The 26495-nt window shown below is 39.3% G+C and overlaps 3 protein-coding genes and 1 long non-coding RNA gene across 12 annotated transcripts in view; 2 read left to right on the top strand and 2 right to left on the bottom strand.

The window, feature by feature from the left end:
- Positions 1 to 10723, top strand: part of pan (transcription factor pangolin) — a 186288-nt gene extending 175565 nt beyond the window's left edge. For 3 of the 7 annotated variants that reach the window (XM_074102518.1, XM_074102517.1, XM_074102521.1), the window contains 4 exons: positions 408 to 612; positions 930 to 1095; positions 2961 to 3030; positions 6769 to 10723. In XM_074102518.1, the coding sequence (XP_073958619.1) occupies positions 408 to 612; positions 930 to 1095; positions 2961 to 3030; positions 6769 to 7132 (805 nt within the window). In that variant the 3' untranslated portion in view covers positions 7133 to 10723. Of the gene's footprint in view, positions 1 to 407; positions 613 to 929; positions 1096 to 1800; positions 1955 to 2960; positions 3031 to 4442; positions 4597 to 6768 lie in introns of all 7 variants that reach the window. The other 4 variants (XM_074102519.1, XM_074102524.1, XM_074102523.1 and 1 more) reach the window with 3 other exon arrangements.
- A 25-nt stretch (positions 10724 to 10748) lies between these two features.
- On the bottom strand, positions 10749 to 14773 carry LOC141438647 (uncharacterized). Its single transcript, XM_074102514.1, has 2 exons — positions 14605 to 14773; positions 10749 to 14099 (listed from the first exon to the last, which is right to left on the bottom strand). Exons 1-2 carry the CDS (start codon positions 14617 to 14619, stop codon positions 13671 to 13673), a joined length of 444 nt encoding a protein of 147 aa, XP_073958615.1. The 5' UTR covers positions 14620 to 14773; the 3' UTR covers positions 10749 to 13670.
- Positions 14774 to 16242: 1469 nt separating this feature from the next.
- CRMP (Collapsin Response Mediator Protein) overlaps positions 16243 to 26495 on the bottom strand; it is a 52503-nt gene continuing 42250 nt past the window's right edge. For 2 of the 3 annotated variants that reach the window (XM_074102512.1, XM_074102511.1), the window contains exons 8-14: positions 25643 to 25751; positions 24597 to 24745; positions 23273 to 23460; positions 22612 to 22696; positions 21659 to 21793; positions 20263 to 20385; positions 16243 to 18911 (exon numbers count right to left, since the gene is read on the bottom strand). In XM_074102512.1, the coding sequence (XP_073958613.1) occupies positions 18832 to 18911; positions 20263 to 20385; positions 21659 to 21793; positions 22612 to 22696; positions 23273 to 23460; positions 24597 to 24745; positions 25643 to 25751 (869 nt within the window). In that variant the 3' untranslated portion in view covers positions 16243 to 18831. Of the gene's footprint in view, positions 18912 to 20262; positions 20386 to 21658; positions 21794 to 22611; positions 22697 to 23272; positions 23461 to 24596; positions 24746 to 25638; positions 25752 to 26495 lie in introns of those variants that run through there. The other variant, XM_074102513.1, reaches the window with a different exon arrangement.
- Positions 25948 to 26495, top strand: part of LOC141438646 (uncharacterized) — a 103133-nt gene continuing 102585 nt past the window's right edge. The window contains exon 1 of the long non-coding RNA XR_012452493.1: positions 25948 to 26289. This is a non-coding gene — a long non-coding RNA (uncharacterized lncRNA). The remainder of the gene's footprint in view (positions 26290 to 26495) is intronic.

Below are 26495 nucleotides of genomic sequence, written 5' to 3'. Positions count from 1 at the left end.
ATTTCGGAGCGGCCAAAGTGATCATAAATATCGAAACACTTTAATAATAGAGTGCATTTTCCGATATTTTTCACCACCTTGGCCGCTCCTAAATATTTGATGGCGACTGTACGTATTTTTATCGTTAACTGAATTAAATTGCTGCAGAAATATTTAATAACAAAATACAGAGAAGAAACACGTTTGGGGCGTAGTTTCTAGAACGCTCACATCTTTTCCCCTCTGCACTGCGAGCCTTTGGGCGAAGCAGCAGTTTGCTCTGGGCTCACTAGAGAGAGTTTTTTTACTCTTCCTTTATGCTTTTTTTTATTTCACACGACCACAGTACAAAAGTCTAGGCCGCAAGTGTCACTGATATTTAATTGAAAATAGATATATTCTGCAATGTTCCTGTCTCATAATTCCAGGTCATTAGAAAAACAAAACAGCGGCGGCAGCGACAAACCTAACGAGAGTACAGCCAGCAACAACAGCAAAGAGCAAAACAAGAAGCCGCACATAAAGAAACCGCTGAACGCCTTCATGCTGTACATGAAAGAAATGCGGGCAAAGGTCGTGGCCGAGTGTACTCTGAAAGAATCCGCCGCCATCAACCAGATCCTCGGACGACGGGTGAGTTCAAAAACAGTTGCGATACAATATAAATTATATACCATTTGAAATTAACTTGGCCAATTTTAATATTAAATGTTCTTTGTCTCATTGTTCATCTTGTTAGGAATAAGATTATGCGAGTGCATACCTAAATGTCTACAGTTTTTGAACGCTGAGCTGAATACTTAACAGCGCTCTGGTTCCGAGAACGTAATCCGATTCCTAACAAGCACTTAGTCATGGACGTTCAATTGAGTTGAACGTCCACGATTGATCCAGATTTAACGTCGCAACGCGCCAGTAACATATCAATATCGTGTCGTAATCTAACGCAGTGGCATTCGTTGAGTCGCGAAGAGCAAGCAAAGTACTATGAGAAAGCGAGACAGGAGAGACAGCTCCATATGCAGCTGTACCCGGGCTGGAGCGCGCGAGACAACTACGGTTACGGTTCCAAAAAGAAAAAACGGAAAAAGGACCGTAGTCCTGCTGAGTTGGGAGGTATTGGACCCTAGGACCTGACGAGGCGCGGGCTGGGTTGTTCCGTCGACGCTTGTACACTCGCTTCACCTCCCCGGCCCACAGGGGCTCTCTCCCGCACACCCACTAACACCCCCGAGAGAGTCCCTCTCCCGTAAGACTAACCGACCGGCTTGTACCATTAACGACGAGTCCTCCCCGTATGTGAGTGTGCGTGTGTGCGTGTTACTCTACTGTGTTATTGTGCGGCGGCCCGGAGGTGCCTGTGCTAGAAAAGCGGCTGGAACCGTTGCTCACGAGTCGGAGCGGAGCGCGGCGCGGCGACGGCGAGCCTCCGAGCCTGGCCGAGCCTGGCCGAGCCTGGCCGAGCCTTACCGAGCATCGCCGCGCGCCGCCTCGCGCCCTTAGTGTTGCGTGTTCTGTGTACTGTAGTCGTCGAGTGATCGTGTACATGTACACCCTACACCCCCGATCGGAAACTATATTGGTTTGTTAGATGTCTAGACCAGCCGCGACTCCGATACCGACCGCAGAATAGGTTCTGTGAGGAACGTCACAATTGGCCATTTTCATTCTTTAAGTAGGATCAAAATTCACGTTCGCGTCTGCTCACTGCGGGCTGTTTTTCTAGCACGATAGTAGGTCGCGGTACTCGTGCCGGGCGAGGACACCGTCGAAGTGCATTTCTCTTTTCTTTCCATATTGCGGCGTCTGTTGACGGTACAGTGGCATGCGCTTGGCCGCGAGGAGCAAGCCAAGTATTACGAGTTGGCGCGGCGGGAACGCCAGCTGCACATGCAGCTCTATCCCGATTGGTCGTCTAGGGCTAATACGCAAAGGGGCAAGAAGAGGAAGCGAAAACAGGAGACAACCGATGGAGGTACTGCCCTACACTCCGGCGACGCCTTTCCGCTCCCGTTCCCGCTCCCGCGCGCGGCCGTCGCGCGCCCAGGCGACTCATTAATGACCGACTGGCCGCGACGCCGCCGCTCCTCTCCCCGTGGAGACCCACTTGCTCAGCTGAAGACACTTCGACATTGCATTATCGAATGTTGGTTAACGGGGTCCAGGTTGTAGCAATACCAGTATTTTTATATATTATTTATCGCCTTTATTTATTTACAAAGCTATTTATGAGACATACCCTGTTGTAAGTGGCACTCCTTCGAAGGTTGTCCCGGTTTTTGGCTTTCCGATCTGCTCCGAGCCGTACTGGGGAGCGTGCATGAGCAGTCAGTATGAGGATTGAGTATTGCTTTGCAGGCAGCGTAGAGCGGAGCCGGGCTGGGACAGCCTGGGAGCCGGCGCCGCCGCTTCTGTACTGCGGTGTCTATATATAATGATACTGGCCAAATGAATTCAATATTTATTTTTGATTCCGGAGAACCTATTCTGCTTAAATTTTGCTTATAAGCGTCATGTTTATTTGTGGTTATTATTTTATTTTTCGAACGTAGTTAGCATTTATTTTGGAAGTTTATGCGAGTAGTCTGTTATTTTTAAAACCAATGTTTTTTCCGTTTGATCCCTTTCGTTTGTCCCATCCCATCCGCGCATGTACTAACACGTTTGGGGGTTCGGTGCTTGCATGCTTTTTAGTAGATCTAGTGTATTAGTTACATTAAGATGCTTGGAATATGATTTCGGGTAAATTGATTTGTCGCAGATGGAGTAGCATTTGGCGTGACTTGGGCTCCCTAATTTGACCGCTGGATTTTGATCAAAATTTATCTGACGTCATATTTTTGTTTCTGATCGGACATTCGTAAAGATTTATTTGCTATTTTGGATTATTTCGTAATTTTGCCGTTTATATATAATTTAGAAAGACCGTCGTGTGGGCTCGCAAGGATGTGTTCTAACACTGTGTCCTACTGTACTTCCAGGAAATAACTTGAAGAAATGCCGCGCGAGGTACGGCCTCGACCAGCAGAACCAATGGTGCAAGCCTTGCAGGTGTGTGCTCTCCCTTATTTGTTTTTATTTATTTTCGCTTAAACAGAAAATCTATGAACCGCAAACTTAAAACCGAACAGTCTGTCAAACCATTCTGTTGGTTATTATTTTGATATTGTTTCTATGTGGAAAGACTTGGCTTATCTTTAGTCTTTACTGAAGATTCCCAAGAGAGCCCGGTCTCGATTTGCTATTATTTAAACCGGCGAATAATCCCAAAAGTTTAGTAGTTGTTTTGTGCTAAATCGAATTTGTTTTTTGTTTTTGAACTTTACGCTCGCACAGGGCGACATAAAGAGGCGACGCTGATTCAGAAAATGTGTCTTTTCACAAAGAAATATATAATATCTTACATCAATACGGAATAGATTTTTTTGAAAGTAGACAAAAGTGTGAAGTCGTAGTGGAACTAGGCATAGTCGTAGCCGGCACCGTGGGAGGGCAATCATTTGTCGAAGAAAAGCTTTCAAAAAAATCTTGACACATTTTCTGAATTACGCTCGCTTTTTTTCTTTCAACTGTTTTTAAATTAAGTGTGAGGTGATAATGTTTACTTATCGAAATGTTTTTTCCACTTATGATTGCCGCTTCCCTCGGACAATGGATTCCGCTGGCACTATTGGTGACGATTTTGTATTCATTTTTGCTCCGATGCCATTTTTATTTGCCTCACGCCACTTGACTCGCGCTACCACGACCCATTCTTATACGGATCTATAATTTACACTCCATCCATAATCATTATATTATTCTAACACCTTTTAAAAATGTATCTTCTGATTTTTCTGCACTATCCCCTTACTGTACACTTTATTATTTATATCCCTAAACTCTATACTCTTTTTTTATTTAATTCTTTATTTTCTTCTCCGCCCACATTATTTTATCGTCGTTGGTAATTTTACATTTTCTTTTCTTGACAATTTTCTATCTGATTCTTCTTGTCCTGCATTTTCTACTTTACATCTTTCGTTTACGCTTTCATTATTCATTTCCTACCTATCATGACACCTTTTTACCTTTACGTTCTCTTCTAACTTCATTTCATCCTTCATCGACTCATCTTCCTTCATCATCATTGTGCCAATTCTAATATTATCTCGTTCTATCTTATCCTCTCATCCCACACTATCCCAAATCGTTACCCTATCCCTCATCACATTGCCATCAATTCCTACTCACTTATTCTCTTCCATTCTTTCCACTCTCTTCCGGGCTGTTTGCCTTGACATTCTTCTCTTTGAATTCCATTTCATCTCTCATCAACTTCCTTCTTCATCATTTTGTCAATTCCACCATCATCTCGCGCTCCATTATCGTCTCTTTTCACATTATTCTCATCCCTAATTCTTACCTTATCCCTCAAATTATCATCAACTCCTTCCCGATTCTTCTTCTCTTCCGGGCTGTAGCCCTGAGTCAACTAGCGTGATGGTGTCAGGCGGGCTCGGGCTCCTCCGGCCAGAGCCGACGCCCCTTCCCCCCGCGTCACTGGTCGGGAGTCCGGCCCAGGAGCCGACTTACGTGAACCTCTAGTGCCGGCCTAGCCCCGCCGGACGAGCCACGGTCAGTTACCAGTCAGCTGGTTTTACAGCGATGGATGTTGTGTGATGTTGGCATTGGTTTGACTTAAAACGTTGCGTGATTTGATAGATAATTTTGGTGAGGGAGGATACGCTATGAAATGATGGTATTTTATATATTTTGATTTAACACTTTTATAAAGTGTCATGTAAGGTCTGAAATGGCTTTGGATAAGTTATTATTAGGGCTCGGAATTTTGCGTGCGACTATTGACAGGTTGTAGGGAGAGAGCATCGGTTTTTACCCTACAATCTGTCACTAGCCGCACGCAAAATTCCAGGCCCTAGTTATTATAAAAGATGAGTAGGTAAGGCTCAAAAGAGTTTTAAATTTTGACCGCCTTATCCTGAGTGTTATAAAAGGAGACAAATTTGTCTACGAAATTAAACCAATCATGTATGAGGTCACGGACTACCAACAAGGTCGGTTTTAGTTCGTGGACATACGAGTATTCGTCGACTTTTGTAACACACAAGATACTTACTTTGGTTTAATTAAACTTTTAAGCTTCACCCAGGCAAAGAAAGTTTAATGTAATGCCTAGAAAATAAATCATTTGGCTGACTGAAAATAGCGATATCAACATTGCCTGTTGTAGAATTGAATGTCTAGTATTTGAATATACACCATTTTTGTTAATTAAGAATTTATATTGTTATCCTCCTTCACAATAGATAACTCATTTACAAAGTAGTTAGGATACGCCAATTTGAAACAGCATGTTTTCATATTTGAAAAAAGATTTGAAGTAACTTTTGACTGCGACAGAAATTGTGTGAATTGCTATAGTTTTCAAAGATAAGGCGATTAATAGTTACTTCCATTATCACTATTTAGATGGTTGGCAGTCCTCTATTGTGCGTTTTTCCAGAAATTTCCTGCATCGCACAGCAAAACTCTGAAATTAACTGTCGCCTGCGATATTCCCGGACCGATCATCTAAAAGGCCGGCAACGCACTTGTGACTCTTCTGGTGTTGCAGGTGTCCATAGGCGACGGTAATCGCTTACCATCAGGCGATCCGTTAGCTCGTTTTCACCCTATTCCACAAAAAAAATAGTAGTCAAAACAGTTTTATTTAGATACAATTTAATCGTGGGATAGCTGTATAAAAGCAACTATCTGCATCCAATGTGGAATCTCACTTTTTTAACCTTAAATTATTATGTAGTTCCGGCCTATACACGTCCCACTGGCTCAGGCCTCATCTCAGATTGAGAGGACTTGTAATTCACACGCAGACCCAGTGTGAATTGGGAACTTAACAGACAGCAGGATTTCTAACGTGGTTTCCCTTCACCAAAAAGCTTGTGTAAATGTAGAGCAAAATAATTGTTCAATTCAATTCAATGCATTTAAAACTTTTTTTTTTGAGAATTAATTATTATTTTGGTGCATATTATCATCCATCCATGGTCAGTTTTACTATGGTAGCCCGGTCGGACTCATACAATTTAATAAGGTCATTATTGAGTTCCACATGTGGTAATTATTACGTATGAAAATACGTATCTTTATAAATCCAATGCCAACGTCCTCTATTCGTTTTAAATATGTTGTGAACCCGAATGATTTCCTACGTTGTGTAGTTCCTTAGCAGTTTTTGGTTTTTACCTTTGCATTTTAGGTTCTTCCCGCCACTGATGGCTTTTAACCTGTTTTACTTTTAATAACTCAGCATGAGTTTTTTTTATGTCAGTTAACATTGACAAGCATGTTTATGTATTTTTTTGTTTTTGTATAACAGTACCTAATTTGAATATTTCGTTGTTGCGTTCCGCTGTTGTTTTTGTAGCTATTAAAATGAAGAGACTGTTTTGTATAAGTATTTATATTTGGTTTAACTGATCTAAACAGAATGTGTACTAGATGACTTATTGGACATCCCTTTTTGCATAATATTGATTATCAAAGATGAGGACGCTTTGTCATCAATACGAAACTGTCTCTTCAAATGCGTTTCCATCAGTGTACAATTAGCATCCTAATACATGTTTCTATTGATTTTTCCCGAGTGAGTGTATCATCCTATACTCTCTCTAAGGAGCTTAGCTAGCTAACATCTAGCTAGCTAGACTTATCACATTGTACCTGGCAGTAACGCTTTACAAACTTCTCCAGCTACCCCCCACTAAAATTTCTAAATCCTTACAGGCGGAAGAAGAAATGCGTGCGCTACATGGAAGCCCTAGCAGCCGCTTCAGGGAACGTCCCCCTCCCAATGGTGACTCCCCAATCGCCCTGCTCCGATGAAGACGTCAAACTCGAGGAAATGTCGGACGCGTCCAGCGACGGTGACGCCGATACCCCCCTCAACTCAGCTTCCAGCCCCGGGGGTCTGTCCGCACTATCCTCCCTAGCCTCCCCCGCCTCCGACCCGCCCCCTCCCCCGAGGAACCCCGTCGGAACCAACCCCAGAGACGCCAACAACCCCCTCTCCGTGGGCCAGCTGACTTCCCAGTCGTGGCCTCGCGCAGCCCAGGCCAGACCCGGCCACGAGGTCATATCCGTCTCATAGTGACAGTGGACAGCGCGTCTAACTCTCTGTGATAATTTTAACTTGCACGGACGTTAACTTATATCGCTACCGAGGTAAAATTCTAACAGAGTTCTTCCTATGCGGAATTATCGACGCGTGGTGCCATCTCGTGAGCGGAGCTAGCGACGTGGGACAGAGCCATCTAGCGGCCGCGCCTGAAACGTGTTGGTTGTGATAACTAAACAAATAGGCACTGTATGAACTTATTTCGGTATAATCCTCCTGTTGATTGCGGATTTTCTTTATGTCGCAAATGAATACCGGCATTATTGGGTGTTTTTGGTTTTCTGTAATATTCCTAAGGCCTAATATTTGCAGAAAAAACTTGTTTTAACCAAATGTACGGTATTCCTCTGTGACAGTCCGTATAGAATGACTTCGTATATGACTTTAAAACTTGACCTGAGTTCATGACTAATATTTTAAATTAATAATAATATCTGATGTGTCATTCCCACTGCTTCGTTCATAAATTTAAAGTCACTTTGATCTCAAATTTGAGCCCCAATCGAGTCATTTTGCATTTTAAAAACGACGCCCACAATTTTATTTTTCAATATCCATTTCTACGTAACTATGATCTCTTGCCGTTTAAAGATGTTAGATGTCGCCTAGTTTCCTTGAGCAACAGATGGCAGCACTTTCAGCGACATTTATCGTTTTTACTAACTAGAGTCATCTGCATTTAGTGCAGTAGTCACATTTCTATGTGCCATTCCAGTTTATTTTTAACGTTCTGTTCTCAAACCAGTATTTTTGGTTAGATGAATTATAAAAATGTGGGGCACCGTAACTAAGGTACATGGCATTTTATACATGACTTAATTAAGTTAATAATCATATTTTCAAGCTGTTAACAAATCACCGTGCTTCGTTGATACTTTTTTTCGGCAATAAGACTACTGCTGCTTATAGCGCCATCTTCATTTTTTAAGAGAACAACTCCTGTTCTATCGGGTCCGATTAGTGAACGACCCCGAATTTGTCGACCCGGAATTTAGGCACGACAATAATGCACTATTTGATAATTCAAGTCCTTATGGCGATTAAATGAGGGTTTGAATCGTTCGTTCACTAATCGGACCCGATAGAACTAGAGTTGTTCTTCCGCACCATTTTTATTTTCGGTTACTGTAGCTTTGTCTTGAACATCTTTTAAGCAACGCAGTAGGGTGGTGTGTACATTCTTGATTCACATCTTGATGCCAATGATACCATAATTCCTTATTTCACTTGTTACATTCTTGCAATAGTACTTATTTTGTTATGTAGTGAAAAAAAGAATCATGGTACTGTTGCGGATGCTATACTTACCCATTCACATGTGTATTTGCTCTCTTATTTGTGGACATTTCATCTAACAACTTGGTAATAGATTCAACTCAATATCAAAGTTTCTGTTATGGTTCCTTGTTGAATGGTAAAGCGAAAAAGACACGGAATATGTCAAACGTGAACTTGGCAGACAAAATCTTGAACTTTGTGATGTTAAAACAATTGATGGGGCCACTTTTTCCTAAATTTTAATTGAATTGATGTAGAGTTGAATTTTTTATCCAGTACCCTTGATTTTTCATTTAACGGCCTGCACCAGATTAAGGTTCCATGTAGCGTAGATTTAAAGTTAGTTTTAAAAAAATAATTTCCCTTTGTAACATGTTTTTGTAAAAAGTTAATTCTAAGGTGAAACAAAGGGAAAAAAGTTTTTTCCGTTGTGCGGAACAAGTTAGACTGTCGTAGGTTAGTTTAGGCACGTTGTATGAGTGAATTGTAAATTGGAAACTGGACCAAATGCTCTTTAATATAAAGTGGAATTGGCAATGGAGTGTCTTTATGTTTATTTTTGCTTGCAATGCATGGTCTTTTGTTTTTGGAAGGTTAATTTTATGGAGTTAATTTAAAAAATAAGCGTTTCAAGCATGATTTATTTTGATAATAGTTTTTTTTTTATGAAATTGCTTCCAATGAGATTAAACTTTTTCTACGGTGTTAGAGAGCATTTAGGTGCAAGGTCAACCACTGTATATGTGTAAGTACATATATGATGTAAAATATAAAATATAGGTTTAATATAACTGTGTCATATTAGAGTATAAGCTATGCTACTTATGTATACATTATTACAATATAAAAAAATAAAGAAAATATTAGCGGAATACTGACTCATAACGAAACGATACCTAAATTAACAGAAAAAATGGAATTTGCATTATAATTTTCTCAAAAGTCTATTTCCATATAAAAATATGTTTCCCAGAGTTAACCCAGAGTGTATAGAACTCGAGTTTGTAAATAAATTTGTATTTCATGACTATTAGATTTTGTTCGGTTAAAAAAATATTGCATTTATATTATATTATTAAAAATACCCTCGGAATGTTCGCGGATGGTTTGTTTTATCCAACAATACTTTTGTTAATTACTTTTTATTGTTATTATTAAGAATTTTAACGTTGTTGATTGCAAATCAAGCCCTAAATAATCCACTATAAGTATGCACATAATTGTGTATGTATGATTTTGTATTTGGAATTTAAATCCTGAATTTGACCACTTGACTATAAAGATCAATGTATTTTAAAAAGCATGACTAAATCTTGATTATTTTAAAACATTTTATTAAAAAAACGACGAAATTTTTCTACGATCCGCTAGATTTTGCATAGGAACGAAATGTGCAATACTGAACATGGGTACTGTATCGTAAAACTAAATCTTTAATAACATTTTGTAAATTTATATTTTAAGGTACTTTGAATTTAAACTATTATGGAATTTATTTTCGTTTCGCACAATTCATGATTTGATTTTTTAATATTTTTTTGAGGGTATTCAAGCGAACTAGTGCCAAAACCATCAGGAATTTTCAAATTGCCAGGAAGGTAAAATGGATTGAACCTATGTAATAATTTACTATAATATCTGTGCCAAACTTAATAATGTAATACTAAACTGGTACTTTTACATACTTATGGATATATCATTTAGAGAGTCCGCGTTTATATGACCATCGGTTCAATTATAACCTATTCTTAAAACTATATTTCTACTGGAAAATATTAGGTTCAATATACTAACATTACATTGGGAACTATGGCCCAAGCCCTCTTTTCTGAGAGGAGGCCTGTGCCCAGCAGTGGGACGTATATAGGCTGGGATGATGATGATGATACTAACATTGAGTCTTCATTTTATTTTATTTTTTATTATTAAAGAAAAAAATATGTTAAAAACTTAGTGTCTCTAACAGGAAGCAATACTGAAATATATCTGTATAAAGTTTAAATAAACAAAGACGTTTCAGTGTTGCATTCACTTGGCGATACTTGTAGGCCAATACGGAGTAAATAGGGGAAATAATAATTTTAAATAAATTGTTTATTTAGTCAATGTTCCCATTATGACAAATGTCAATTAATAAATTAAATTATATTAAACTAAAGTTTACCCGCGGCTTCGCACGCTTAAACTTTGATCTGGTGGTTACAATTGAAATTCTGGGATTTTACGAAATTCCCCGGGAATTCCCAAAATGTATATCGTGGTCTTCATTGAGGTTGTGTTAAGAACAACTGTAGCTTGTCCCGTTATAAAAAGTAGCTTGTGTTATTCCAGACGTCCAGCTACCTACATATCAAATTTCATGACTCTTAGCCCAGCGGTTATTATTTCGAGATTTTATCCCTTGGGAATAATGGGATAAAAAGTAGCCCATGTGTTATTCCAGACGTCCATCTATCTACGTACCAAATTTCATCTAAATGCGTCCAGCCGTTTTAGCGTGAAAGAGTAACAAACATACACACACACACACACACACAAACAAACAAACAAACTTTCGCATTTAAAATATTATTAGTAGGATACTACCTACGAAATTGTCACTACGATTGTTTTATTCCGGATATACAGCATTAAATAAAAGTTATAAAATGCACGTCTATTACAAAGAGAAAACAATTCTATTGTAATTTACAGAGATAAACTTGATTGAAATTTCTGTTATTGTTAAATAATTAACGTAATTAGGTACACTTAAAATTTATAACACTTTCCAGCCTTTTAATTTGACTACCTCTAGACAGGTTAAGTTTAGATCAAAAGCTACTAAAAAAAACAATTTAATTACGCCTCACGAGACCTAAACATTTTTTCTCATTTATTGTATTAAGTTAGAAAGAGAAGTATTTAGCGGCAAAGTTTATTTTAGTTTATCGCTGCAGATAATTCTGGCAACCCTACATGTCAGCTTTTAATGTTCAAGTGTTGTATATAAACATTCGTAGGTATTTTGATTTTAACTGAATTTCATCATTTTTTTTAATCTTGATATTTTTTACTCATTATCACTGTACATCACTGTAATTAACCACGCAAAATATTGTTAAAATTACTTCATAATCCCGTCCCAGGGATGATAGTTAATTGAGGGAAATACACTTAAGTGTAGTTTATTTTTATTAATTTCTTTGAAACGCGGATTCTCGTTTGATTGTCCACAATACCTCGGAAGGTCTTTTATATGTTGATAGGTGTTATTGTTTTTATTGTTAAGAGGGTAATGTAAAGCATTATTTTTTGTAGAAAATTTGTCAAATTAGAAAACTCAATTTTAGGTCTGCCCCGTATCTTGTGTTCAGTTGAACGAATATTATTTTAATAAACAACGTAAAAATTGTATTTGGTTGTTTTATTTTGATGGATTTTATTGCCGAAACTAAAATATTTTATGAATGACGGTGCGAAACTAACATCCAAAGGATTTAATGAACTACAGGCCGATTCACAAAAGCAGGCCCTATTAGGTAATACGAAGTGTAAACTTTGTATCTTGCCGTCCCGCTGACGCTTATATTATTTAATAAGAGAGTGAGAGGGACGGAACAATACGATTTCGTAGTAGCCCTCAGGCACGAATGAATTGAATGAAAGTACCTGTAGGTAACAACCTATATTTGAATATACTTCACACAAACAAGAAAATGTCATGCATCTGTTATTTTCCTACAAAAATGTCAAAGTGACATTAGGTTTGTTCAATCCATTCGATATTATGTACTTATTTAGAAATAACCAAAAATGTTGTTTGGTGCAGGCGCCCAAATTTAAAAAAATAAGTATGACGAAAGTATCAAAACTAAAAGGATTATCTAATTTTTCATTTTCAAATTTCATAGTAATTTGTGTTGACTTAATCCAATGATATTATATGTTGCTATCTGACTTAATCAGTTAACGGTACCTTAAAAAATAATAAGTAAAAGCAACAAAACAGGTAGATTACCCTAAATTGTTCATTGTTTTATTGACATACATTACTCTTAAAATTTAATGTCTTAACTACTACAGATTAAAAATAAAGGGGTTACTTTATAGTTTCCTATTCAGCTCGAAATAATATTTTCCGAACAAATACCTACCACACTGTACTTAAAACAATTTATTACCATTTGAACCATTTGACCATTTACTAAAACTTGAGATCACATTTCAAAAATATTAAAATAATAATACTGTTTAGAATATGCACTTTGTCAAAAAGTCACAACACAATCATTGTTTAAATTAACTTCATACAAGACATTAACTTACTCAACTATATTTTCTGTTATTTATTTGCTTACATAATGTAAAGCTTGATTCAATGATATAGGTGTAGGTAGTAGCCAGCTGTTTTTCGCAACTCTGCAACTTAGTGCACCTATTTTGCGTGATCGGCTGTAGGCACTATTCATGTCAGCTTCGCTCCTAGAGGAAGTCTAGCGACCCTTCACTTTGCCAACGACTTCCTGGAGTGACCCCGGTGACCTGAGGCGTAGTGCCCTGTAGTTCGCCGCTCCAGAACATTCCAGTAGGATGTGGGTAGCCGTCTCTTCTGCCTCTGTGCAATAGCAGTCGATTGATTCAATGAAATTACACAATATTCTTTCTTATTTTATAAATAACATATTTTTGCAGGCTAGATGGAAGGGCAATATGCCAAGCTTGATTGTGTTGCGTTATCAAGTTAATATAGTCAGAGGTAGTAAAAGGATGAAAGAACAACTAAAATCTCCAAGAATTGCTCCCATGTTTTATGCTGCTTTCATAATTTTATTACAACACCCCTGATTGATGGACATGGTGATGCAATATAGGATTATTCTATGTACTTATGGAACTCATGGAACCAAATTAAGACTACCGACTACTTTTAGAGAGTATCAACTCGAAAATTACTCATATTTATTATGAGCATAAGGTATTTTGTATATTGTTTTTATCCTGTGCCCATGTTTGGAATACATAAATATATGTATATGTATTATGCACTTGTGTCATTGGCGTAAATTGGGTTGATTCCAGGATAGGCAGTTCGTAGTTTGCACCCCAAAGCATGCCATAGACTTACCTCGACCTGCCTGCCTTCCTGCGTTTACCTGGTTTATTTATTGTTATTGATCTAGCTTAACTTTTTATAGTCAGTGCTTCCAGAGCAAACATACTTCCAAGAATATTTCTATTGTACATGGTTTTGTCATAGAACCGAGTTCTTTAAATCTTCTTTTGTCTTTGATTCAGCAGAACAAATTTCATGGATTGCAAATATTTTGAGCTCATTTGATTCAGCAATAAGAGAATGTATCTTCTGAGTTGCCTGTCCAACTATTTTATGATTAATTCTTTGAGACAAAGCTTCCACTTTCTGTTTTAATTGCCCAACTTTTTCATTTTTTTTAGCTTTGGCTGCTACAATTTTTTTATCTTGTAATTTTCTACGTTTTTTAGCTTCCCGCCATTGCTGTCTCACTTCTTGTTTTTCTTCATTTTCCATGTCTCCAATTTTTTTTTTCTTAGCTAAAGTTCTTTGTGCATTTTTCTTTTTCATTTCTTCGAATTTTTCTGGATTATCTTGTTTTAATTTTTCTCGATACTTCCGACATCTCTCAGCCGAAGATAACGGGATCTGAAAAACAGTAAAACGTTAATTTAAATGACAACCGCTCGGCAAAATTTGTAATTATAATTTACCCACTGCTTCTGAAGTGGATATACAATGACACATTCAGGCGTGTAAAATTTTTGTCAACTTGTAAATTTGCAATATAATGTATAAATACTTATCTCAATTTAATTTTTTCTACAATTAGATTCGATAATGAAAATCTGTCTGTAGGTCTCTCTGCCTTAATAAGTAGTTCGTATTTATACCATGCGCCATATAAATCTGCCTAAAAGTTCATTACTTAATACTCAGTTTTGACGCATTTTTGAGATACATTTTTTATGCGACGTCTTTTACGTTACTCCCGGATTGTGTTCGAATCGCTTAACGGTATGTATAGTCTATTCAATTATTGGAATTATATCTTTATAGTTTTTATGGTACTAGTCGGAGCAATGAACTTTTAGGCAAACTTAGGCGGCGGAAGGTATACCTTTCGTTGGACGAAAACTTGATTAAAGGATACCTTTTTTTCACTCATGGAATTGAGTATTTCTTTTACAACTGACTGGCTGACGCGCACGTGGTACTAAAAACAAAACAAACGAAATATTCTCCTGTCGAAAATCGACTTCCCTTCTCTTTCTCGATCGATCGAATCGTGACTTATTTTATCGTAACGTGAACTGACTGACGAGACGACAGTGACAGAGAGTAGTGACAGTGACGTGCCGATCTGTCAATGTCAAAACAAAATGGCGCCATTAAAAAAAATGGACAGGCAAAAAGGAATGTTATTCATACAGCCAATAATACAAAATGGTGATCTTTTAATCAATATTTTGCCATACATGTGCAGACAATAGACAAAGACATCAACCCCAGCTATTTTTTCAATGTTGTCTTATTTCCCAGGCAGGGTCTCTGGAGTGTATTTTGGATACTGGTGGGTGGTGAGATTTTAACCTTTGGGTTGCCACAGGTAGGTCTTTATTAACAGGTAAGGTTGAGTCCCCGCATATTTTTTAAAGTGTACTAGTGTGTTGGATATCCTGGCTGCAGCATCAGCTCATCGTATTGCCACCATTGCATTGTATGTAGAATCAAATACTGATCAAAAGGAATCAAACACTATATGTCTGCTATAGTTTTTTTAAGAGTGTACCTACTAGTGTTCTGGATATCCTGGCTGCAGTATCAGGCCAAGAATTCCATAATCATGCATAGTTAGTTATATATAGCATACAAGGGTGTTTCAAATTTTAGGTCCCAAATATGTTTGAAAGTAAAGTAAATACCCATTATGCGTCTAAGATTTCTACCGCAGTGAACAAAAGAGCTGATGATCTTGAAACGGCTGAACCGATTTTGATAAAACAGGTCTAAGATCCATCGCTAGAAACCCAGCTTTCAATTAAAAAAAACCGCATTCAAGTCGGTCCACCCGTTTAAGAGCTACGGTGCCACAGACAGACACACATAGCGGTCAAACTTATAACACCCCTCTTTTTACGTCGGGGGTTAAAAACTAACTTTCTTCATTATTAGAACAAACACCTAAAATAATTATATTTTGATTTACATTGCTGCTTGATGGACTAATTTTTAAAGTTGATAGAACGAGTTTTGCTTTACATAGCTACTGCCAAGACTCGCTGGTCCTATTCTATCTCGATGCAGCTGGGGGCCTTCATCTACCTACTACGATGGTTGCTGATGATGATGTCTAAATCTATTTTTAATCAGCTTAAAAAAGAAGGTTCTCAATTCGGCTGTTTATATGACTGTGGTTCTTGGACATAAATTGTCAATGTTTAAAAATCTGGACCAACGGTAAAAATAGGATGGCGGGAGGTTTTGCCCAGCTGGGACAAAATCCAATCCAATTCATGCTACACATAAATATTTTCTCTATTTGTAAAATATTTTCAAGTCAGGTACTTAGGTACCGTAAGGACTTTGACCCAATGAAGATTAACATTTGCCCATATGAAAACCACATATAGCAGGGTCTTCTTCTTATAATAACACTAAGGCGTGCGGCATTGTTTCATAATTTCAATGCAAAAATCTAATTCTAATAAGCTTCTATACTTACGTGTTTTTTTTAATAAAGTTGATTGATTACTTAACCGAGGAAAATGTAGATATTGAAATAAAAGAATTCTAAGAGATTACATTGTTTATTTCGTGACAATGCATAAAGACAAAATACAGTTAGAAAAAAAAACAACTGTAAAAATTTAAAACGCTGTAAAATTGTGATGCAGATAGACTAGGATGTTAGGATTAAAAAGTCAAATATTTGTACTGTGGTACTTAGATAACTATGCTTTACTTTACTTTGTTATAGTATCATTTGACAAGGGCACACTTTGATTGCATAGCTGTGACATGTTCTCCCTTAAAAAAAGTTGATTTTGTATTTTTATATATAGGAATATGTAAACAGGATGTTTTTTCATATAACGTCGCTTTTTTGTAGTTTCAAAATTGAAATAATGGATTCTATGTCTACGGTATGCATGATGCTATAAAAGCAGAAAGCAATCGAGTGAAAACTTTTCGAAATTTTAAGTGTACTCCACTCCATCTATAGAAATTCACACAAATTCTAGAGCATTTAGGTTCTCTTTTTTGCAGCTTACGACATTCTTCAAGTCAAAATCAGTATGCATTACGAAGGAGCACATTAATTTCGTAGGAAAGTTATGTGAATGTGGGCTAAATCTGTCGAGCTTTTTGAGTAAAATCGAACATCAGTGATTTTTTAAGTAAAGCAACAGAGAAAGATGTCAAAAGTGTTCAGGAATTCACAAAATGCTTTATCCACGCTGCTGTAAAAGCAAGCCAGTGCATGATAAAGATATATTTTTAAGTTATTAGCAATTTTTTTTTATGCGTGTAAAGTCAAGCCCTTTTTTATTAGAAAATACAGTTACATAGAAGAACAAATAAAAAGTGATCTATTTGAAAACAAAAAAAAAAAACTTAAAATTAACATTACTATCTAAATATCGACGCATCAAGCACGTAGAATAATCAATTCATACATTTCCATACAATCACATAACTCATAACAAAAACTTGAAGTATTAGTTGGTATTAGTTAAAATGCAGAAACACTTGTTTTGTTTAACATCTAGATGGCGCTGAAATAAAACAATATCAACGCCATCTATTGGACACTATTGCATATTATCCCTCGTATGCTTGCTTAGGCACGGATCCGCGCCAGTTCTTGATTAGAATAAGGGCATGATGGGTTAAACCTATGGTCTGGCTCAATTTTGGCTAGTCAGGTATTTTAATTAAATCACTAATAATATAGTTTTGATTATAATTGTTAATAAAATTTTCCTTGGAGGTAAACCAAATATTTGACACGTGTTTAGAATAGCATCGCTCTTTAAAATTACAGTTTTATTTAATATAGTGCTACGAGGTTCTAGGACAGGTGAACCGATTTAACAATTAAGCGAGGGGGACACTGTGTAATTAAATCACATAAGAACGAGCGAAATTAAAACAACACTTCTGATCACCTTGTAGCACTGTATTTTAAAATATCAACGTCAAAAATCATAATTACAGACAATATCTTTAAAGCTTAGGTTTCCTAGGATCAGCGGCGCCGTCGTATAGCGGCCGTAATAAAGTGGAGAATGACGTCACCAGAACTTTGTCTGTGTGATTGTTTACATACATAGACAACGTTAAAGTGACGTCATTCACCTCTTTGTTACGGCCGCTATATGACGGCACCGCTGATCTTAGGAAAGTATTCACTAGTAAATCATTACGACGATCCCTATGGCAGTTTGTAAACCTACATAAAAACCCATACTGACTTTTTAACATCACTATCTATCTTTAAGAGTTATCTATAGAGGGTAGATGTTAAAGACGTTGCAAATGCCAGAAGGATCATTGTAAAATTAATCTACCCACAAAAATACTTTGATATTATGATGCTATTCATTATGGAAAACTTTAGGAAGAACTTGCGTTCCATTGTCACATTTTGGCATATCCAAAATTATACTGAAAACATTATAAAAAAAATTAAAACTATTATTATACATTATGTCAAGTCCGGTTACATAAATCAGTCTATATTATAAATTGTTAGTAACATTTGTGAATCTTGTATTATTATACCAAATAGGTATTTTATGATTTTTAAGTATTTCAAACGATATTACTATTTATGTCGGTTACAACCTTCGTACAAAGTTATAAACATATAAATACCGCATTACATATAAACACTTGTCATGCTAAACTATACTATCTAAACATCCACTCTTTCTACGCTTTGGATTATGAGTAAGTAACCTAGATTGGTTCTTAAATTCAGCATTTACTTCTCAGTTCCTATTTTAGATATTATTATGTAGTAAAAATACAAGTTTTTCGAACATGTTGCATGTTTATAAAGACTGTTGTTGTTGTTTTCAACCATTCATTCACTGAACATCATTCAAACAGGAAATGAGAAATAAACTCTTTATGACGGCTTGTGAAAAAACCAACGTACATACAAAATCCAAACCACATTTGAATAGTTTTCAAAGTTATTCATTTGGTCGTCATTTTCTCGACGTTGCACGCAATTTATGCATTCGAAAAATCCTTACTGGCATCTTCATTCAAAATCACACTCTATCTCAATAACAACACGGTCGGTATTAAGTTTTTCCACAAGCGTCTGCGCCAGTTCGAAGCGGTTGTAACTGGTTTCTTCCGGTTTTTACCAGAGCTGGGAGGATCTCCCGCCAGGAGGGTTCCGCACGCGTACCGAAGTCTTAGTGTCCAGCCCTTCTACCTCTTCTGTAAACGTCAACACAAAATGCATTATAAAATAATTTATTGAATCAGGCGTACTTTCTAATATTAATGAACTACCTATAATCAAATACTTATCAATTACTTTGCTCACCCGCGCCCTTAGAACAGCTACGTCTATGCAACAAATGTGTATTCTCAGCTTAACTTCACACTAAAAACACATACAAATCACACAAACCCAACTGCCACCACACTGACTTGTTTCGAACCCAACCAGAGTTCATCCTCAGAGCAGATCCTGATAATAGCCCACATCTGGCATTATTGTGAACGGTTGTACGCGTAAATTCATCAATTTGAGAGAGCTACAATGCTATACAATAGACTGACAGACAGACAGATATTGACGTCAAACTTATAACACCCCTCTTTCTGTGTGGGGGGGTGGAAAAGGAAACTGTGTGTACAATTTAAGCACAGAGCCCCAGTATTCGACCTGTGCGTTGATATGTCAGTCAGTCAGTCAACTTCTCCAAAGACTAAACTAGAAAACTAGCACGTTTAAAGGCGGAAACATACATACTAAAAGGCGACGCCACGCTGTTCAGATATTTTTGATCAATTTTTTGTTCACAAGTATGAACGCGACTCGAGGCTATCCGACACAGAACTAAGGTCATCGACATAGCGCAGAGAATTAGCAAGTTGAAGTGGCAGTGGGCTGGTCATATCTGTCGCAGAACCGACAACCGCTGGAGTAAAGAGTTCTTGAGTGGAGACCGCGTCTTGGCAAACGTAGTGTAGGGCGCCCTCCGGCCAGGTGGAGTGACGATTTGCGAAAGGCTGCTGGTAGAAGCTAGATGCGTCTAGCCGAGGACAGGGCGCAATGGCGCTCTTTGGGGGGAGGCCTATGTCCAGCAGTGGACTGCTATAGGCTGATGATGATGATGATGATGATGAACTCGACTGTACTGACACGCGTTTGATGGCGTGTCGCAAGCGTGGCGTAGCATCGGGTTTTAATAGTATGTCCGCACTTTGATACTATAGGGTAGACTAGGAGTCTAGGATACTATGATTGTTTTTTTTTGGTTTTTATATTTTTTATTTCAACTCCAAATTTGTTACTTTTACGGGTATCCCGTGAAACCATATCGAAAATACAAACTGAGCACAGAAAAACCAGAAAAAGAGACCAGCACTGGGAATCGAACCCACTCAGCAAGCAACCCCTACACTACGGCTGGACAACAATGCTGCAGCAGTGGTGTAGGGGTTATAGCACGCAGCACGGATTGCTGAGGACCTGGGTTCGATTCCCAGTGCTGGTCTCTTTTTCTGGTTTTTCTGTGCATCCATGTCTCGGTTTGTATTTTCGGTCTAGGATACTGACTGCTGATGCTAAACGTAGAATTCTGAAGGTTGCGCTGTCCAGGCTCCCGCATCTTGCGCCCTGTGGGGGTGGAGCAGCCTGATGACGCCACCGACATCCCCTCCAGATGCTTGTTCAGAGCTTCTGTAAAACAAACATTCACATAGACGGGTAAAAAAAAAACAAGTACTTACTACTACTAAATCATGCATGGTGGGCGAATATGAGCGTTTTGACCGCGCGTTCAAACGTCATTAGCGTCCCACGTTTTTATTAGCACAACGGAAAGACAAGTCGGTTAAATGTAGTGCCGTCTCCGTCTATTCGAACAAAACAAATAGAGACGACATCACACCTAACCGCCAGTTAACACTAATCAATGGATGGTGAAACAGCCCCTAAGTCTACTTAACTAATGCATTAGCCCCATAACCAGCCAAAGTCTTGGTCCGCACGAATTTACATGTGCATTGTGGCCCTTGAGTCAAAAAGTTTGAAGACCCTGGGGTCTAATCCGGCACTGGTAACACTGGTAATGATGTAGCGCGACGACCTAGCGAAATAAGCGAATGACCTGGTTAAAGTCGCGGGTTCACGGTGGATGCAGGCTTTCAACCGAGGCAACTGGAGGTCTATGGGGGAGGCCTATGTCCAGCAGTGGACGTCTTACGGCTGACATGATGATGATGTAAAAGTCGGATCTCAATCGGAATACGACGGCAACCGAAGTATCAATCAATTATTCGTAATAATTATTACTGAGCTTTTGCGCGCGGCTTCGCCCGCGTGGAATTAGGTTTTCGTGCGCTGTTCCCTCGGGAACTGTGCATTATTCCGGGATAAAGTAGCCTATATCACTCTCTGGCCCATAAACTATCTCTATGCCAAAAATCACGCAGATCCGTCGCTCCGTTTCGACGTGAAAGACGGACAAACATACAAACACACACATTTTCGCATTTATAATATTAGTTGGATCCTTTTTGTATTCGTTAATATATGGAAATTCAATTATGAAGTGTCAAAATGAAAAATGTGCGGATGTACCATGAGTACTGAAGCTAGCTAATTGAGAGAACACACAATGGAAAACCAGAGGGCAGAGGGTTTACTCCTAAATTCGAAAATCGAAGTTCCTATCGTACCGTCCCCCTCACACACATAAGATTGAAAGTCCGAATGTAATGTATGTCAGAATGATCGTTTGTCATAAATGTCATAACTCTTTTTTCTCTAAATCTAATAATTGTTCAGAATTGTTATAAAGCAATCCTAACCTAAAGTTTTTACAGGATGAACATTTAAAAATTTCAAAAAAAATTAAGGTTTCAGTGGGAAAAAAATTATGTCAAACTATGATTCGGACAACATTACGGTATGACTAGCGAAGAGTATGCGAACTTTGGTTCTCCCTTACCAGGGGTAGGCGTCCCGTTGGTGACGCGCGGCTGTATCTCGACGTGGAGAGGCTTCGGCGCGGGCGCATCTACTTCCTCCCCACCACCGTACACGTACGGGGAGTTCGTCGGGGTCTTCAGGAATTTGCCGTGCCCTGGAGAAAAGAAGGGCTGGTATAAGATAATAATTACACACACAGCTATATGAACTGATTGCATAAAAGGAGAATGAAAGAAATTAATGAGTGAATGTCAAAATTCCGCTGTCATTAAATGACATGTTCTTGTGTGCGTGACCTCAACTCTGGTGGCACTACCTGTACAATTGGGTTTGCACGCCGACAGCGCCCGAAAGCGGTGGCCACTATGGGCATTAAAGCTAGAAACACACTGATGTCACAGGGTAACGGTTGTAATATTCGAGCTAACATGAAGGAGGGCACCAAGAATGTTACGCTTATTTCCCGCTCGGTATTCTGTGTGCCCTCTTTCATGTTAGCTCGAATATTACAACCGTTACCGCCTCCGCGCCGCGCCGCACCGCCCCGCCACAGCTCGCTGTGTTTCAAGCTTTATGTTGTCACAGCTGTCAAGTAAGAAGTAGGTAAACATCGATATAATTCCAATCGAATCTCATGTCATGATACTTACTAGAAGTATAGACAATGTTGGACGATGGTAGTAATAGAAATTACATTAACATTGTGGCTTACCACAACCTTGCCTGTGCTGTGGCCTTAGCCATGAATAGACTCCTACACGTGACCAAGGCCACTAAGTAAGTAGTTTATTTGGACATACCCAAAAATGAGTATGGAGCCCTCGGTGTGCGGATCCTCGTCAAATTTAAGCCTACCTTTTTGTATTTTTATTAAAATCAGCAGAATTTGTGCTTATTAAACCAGATGAGACTAGCATGCAGAACTTTTTTTAGTTCCGGTTTACGAAAGGTTACGTTGTTTTTAGATCATACCTTCAGCGACGCGCAGCTGTCCGTCGTCGAGGCACACGCGCCCGCCCACGATCACGTACTGGGGGCCTCCCACTACATGCTGGCCCTGTAACCAATCATAGACATCTTATAGAAAAAATCTAACAGACAAATGAGGGGACTCCAAAAAACGATAAATTTTGAAGTAACCGAATCTCGTATCAGCTCGTTGAAGTGACAATGGGCAGGCCATATAGCACGCACAACAAAAAGCAGTTGGGACCAAAAAGTTTTCGAAAGGAGACCGCGGATCGACCAGCGCAGCGTAGGACGTTTACCAACAAGATGGTCGGATGACCTGGTTAAAGTGCAAAACAAGAAGTTGGAAAACCCACGACTTTGTCACTTCAAAGTTCAATATCTCAAAAACGACTAAACCGATTTTGATGAAACATGTCTAAGAACCATCGCTAGAAAATCTGCTTTCAAATAAAAAAAAACGCATTAAAATCGGTCCACCCGTTTAAGAGCTACGGTGCCACAGACAGACAGACTTTTGCGTCGGGGGTTAAAAAAGTCTGGTTCGCGGTTCACGGTGGATGCAGACCGCTTCCAACCGAAGCAACTGTTGGTCTATCGGGGAGGCCTATGGCCAACAGTGGACGTCCTACGGCAGATATGATGAACAGAGTTTTAGGCTTACCTCAAAGATGTTAAAGTCGACGGCATGGTGGTGGGTGGCGGCGGAGATGGTCCTCTCTTGGCGCGGGTCCCACACCACGAGGTCGGCGTCGCTGTTGACGTCCACGCGGCCCTTGGCCGGCCACACGTTGAAGATCTTGGCCGCCGTCGAACTGGTCACGGCGACGAAGCGGCACGGGTCCATTACGCCTGGAGAAGTCAAATGAGAGATTAACCCCCTGTTTCTACCATCTACAACCACTACCATGAGACTTACTCATATTTTAATTAAATAAAACCGCATTACTCACGTCTTAAATCGAGCTTAGCTCGACATGTTTCGGGCTAAATCGTAGCCCTTCTTCCCGAAGCAACGCGACTCGGCGGCTGCTGAATGCGTGTTGCAGCAGCCGAAGAGTCGCGTTGCTCCGGGAAGAATGGGCTACGAATTAGCCCAAAAACATGTCTAGCTAAACTCGATTTTAAACGTGAGTAATCCGGTATTATTTCATTAAATATGAGTGAGTCTCATCACAAAAACACTGAATACTTTGTCCACAGACACTGATCGTCGGCCCAGTCATCCAGGGCATATCGTACGGGATCATCATGCCTCTCCGGCCAGTTCCAGCCCTCGCTACCGCGGCAGCTTCCTTACCACCATCTCCCTCTCGTAGACCACAGGCATAGGCCTCGTGCATCTCATAGGCTCTCTACTACGCTGGGAATACACTGCTCTAATATGCTGCTGACATTATACTCACCAGAATCACCAAGCTGGTTAGCAGTTAAATTAAAGACAGATTTGAAGAATGTAGAGACGCCTTCCATTGGCTACGGGGGAAGAAGAAAATGAGGAGTTGGAGAAGATGATCCAAGCTAGAATAATAGCGAAACAGAACGAAGTAGCAGAGAATGTGTCAAAGTTTGAAGAAAAAGGAGGTGTATAAACCGGTAGTGCTGGCTATGCATGTGTATCTGGTAGCGATCAAATTAGGGACCCCAAGTCCCTGAGGGTTAGCTCCGTCGTCAGGGCTGCCATGGACAGAAGAAGATGGAAACAAATAATCCTATCCAAATGTAGACTGCCCGTTGACGACCACGATCCTCAGTCATGAGGGAACAAATGGAATGGAGTGAGTCTCATGGTAGTTCCATTTGATAGATTTGTAAATTAAATAAAGATGTTTTCACCACCCATTGATTAATTTTATTTGACGGATAAATGTGATGCCGTCTCCGTCTATTCGAACAAACAAACAGATATGACATCACATTTAAATTTCACAATCAATGGATGGTGAAACAAGGGGGTTAGTGTTTTTAGGACCCTAGCCTATTCTTACCGGTGTTAACTCCCTTCTGCCAGAGTATAGCCATGCGGTCCTCCACTCCGTTGACGCCGTTAGGTATTTTCGCGAAGTTTCCTTTGCCCAGCTCCTTATCCTTTTCGTGGAAAGTGCAGTTGTCGCTGCCGATCAACTGCAGGTGGTCACTGGGAGAAAGAACAGCGGGCTTATTGTCTAACTTGGAATCACAATCGTATTCACCGCTTCTTTCTATCGCGCAGTATATGACGAGGGTGGAAGGAGACAGTGAATGCGATCGCGAACGTCAGCACGTTAGACAAATATGGCTTCAGTTTTTGATAAAAAAAAAACAAAACTCATTATCTATGGCTAAAGTCATATCCATGGGGTTCCGCCAAGCTTCTGCGGCGGATCCGTAAAAGTATAGACCATAATTAAAATAAATATATAAGGTGTATCTTAGGTTGCAGACTTGCAGAGTATAAACTCAATTAAACGTTAAATCGTAATTAACGTTACTTTTACGATTTTTTGACGTTAATTCAAAAGTATCGTTAAGTGATTACTTCTTACTTTTACATTATAGCGGCGTCCCTGCTCATTATTCTGCTAAGAACATTTGATTATGCTATTAAATCTATTCGTATCAAAAAATAATTAAGAATTTCTTTTTTTTTACATGGTAAATTAAACTACTTCACGGATTACATCATGCATTCGCGATTATAATTTTGATCCCGACATTTTGTGTCCATTTCAAGTCTCATCATGGTCACGGAAAAACTAAAAACAAACATTATCGATTGAAGTAGTATTACTTTTTTAACGTAATAATAATGTGAATCGGGTAACGTTAACAAGCCCACTATTACTCCTAGCTACTATTCTACTAAATATGTAAAGAAAATTTACCGTTATTTAGTAACGTTATAATACACAAGGTAGTTATACGATTTTACCGTTACCTAACGTTACTCATAATGTGAATTTGGTAACGTTAAGTTAATAAGCCCTGTCTGCGTCTATGCAACTCCCCTCCGCATTACTCCGCTGCCACACACACAGTGTAAGGGTGTACTCACTCGGCCAGGGCTTCGACGATGGCCTGCGGGGTGGAGGGGTCGGGGCGCAGCGGGGGGGACAGCACGTGCGCCGCGGCGTGCCGGAAGCATGCGTTGCGGTAGTGCGTACCTGCGGAACATACAAACATCTGGTACTTGACGTCATACATCATCAGCCGTAGCGTAGGACGTCCACTGGTGGAGGCTTTTGTAGGCCTGATGCATGTTATTTTTAACCCCCGACGCAAAAAGAGGGTTGTTATAAGCTTGACCGCCGTGTGTCTGTCTTTTTTTCTTTTTTTTTTTTTTATTCGACTGGTTGGCAAACGAGCAAGTGGGTCTCCTGATGGTAAGAGATCACCACCGCCCATAAATATCTGCAACACCAGGGGTATTGCAACCTAGAGGCCTAAGATGGGATACCTCAAGTGCCAGTAATTTCACCGGCTGTCTTACTCTCCACGCCGAAACACAACAGTGCAAGCACTGCTGCTTCACGGCAGGATTAGCGAGCAAGATGGTGGTAGCAATCCGGGCGGACCTTACACAAGGTCCTACCACCTGCAACCTACACCTGTCTGTAGCACCGTAGCTCTTAATCTGTCATCTCCCAGGATAACAGGATCAAAGGAATTTGGGCACAAATTTGTGCCTCTGGGAGAGGACAGGTTAAACGGGTTAAATCGGTCCTTAAATGCGTTTTTTTTTAACTTGAAAGCAGGTTTTCTAGCGATAGTTATTAGACATGTTTCATCAAAATCGGTTCAGCCGTTTTTGAGATATTGAATTTTGAAGTGACAAAGTCGGGCGTTTTCCAACTATTTGTTGGTTAGGTTACCATATTGTATTTTATGTTTTATGTTATGTGAAGTGT

The sequence above is a fragment of the Choristoneura fumiferana genome, chromosome 19, assembly GCF_025370935.1.
Source record: "Choristoneura fumiferana chromosome 19, NRCan_CFum_1, whole genome shotgun sequence".
NCBI lineage: Eukaryota > Metazoa > Arthropoda > Insecta > Lepidoptera > Tortricidae > Choristoneura > Choristoneura fumiferana.
The sequence above is the reverse complement of the archived record's forward strand: the minus strand, read 5'-3'. Positions and strand labels throughout refer to the sequence as shown.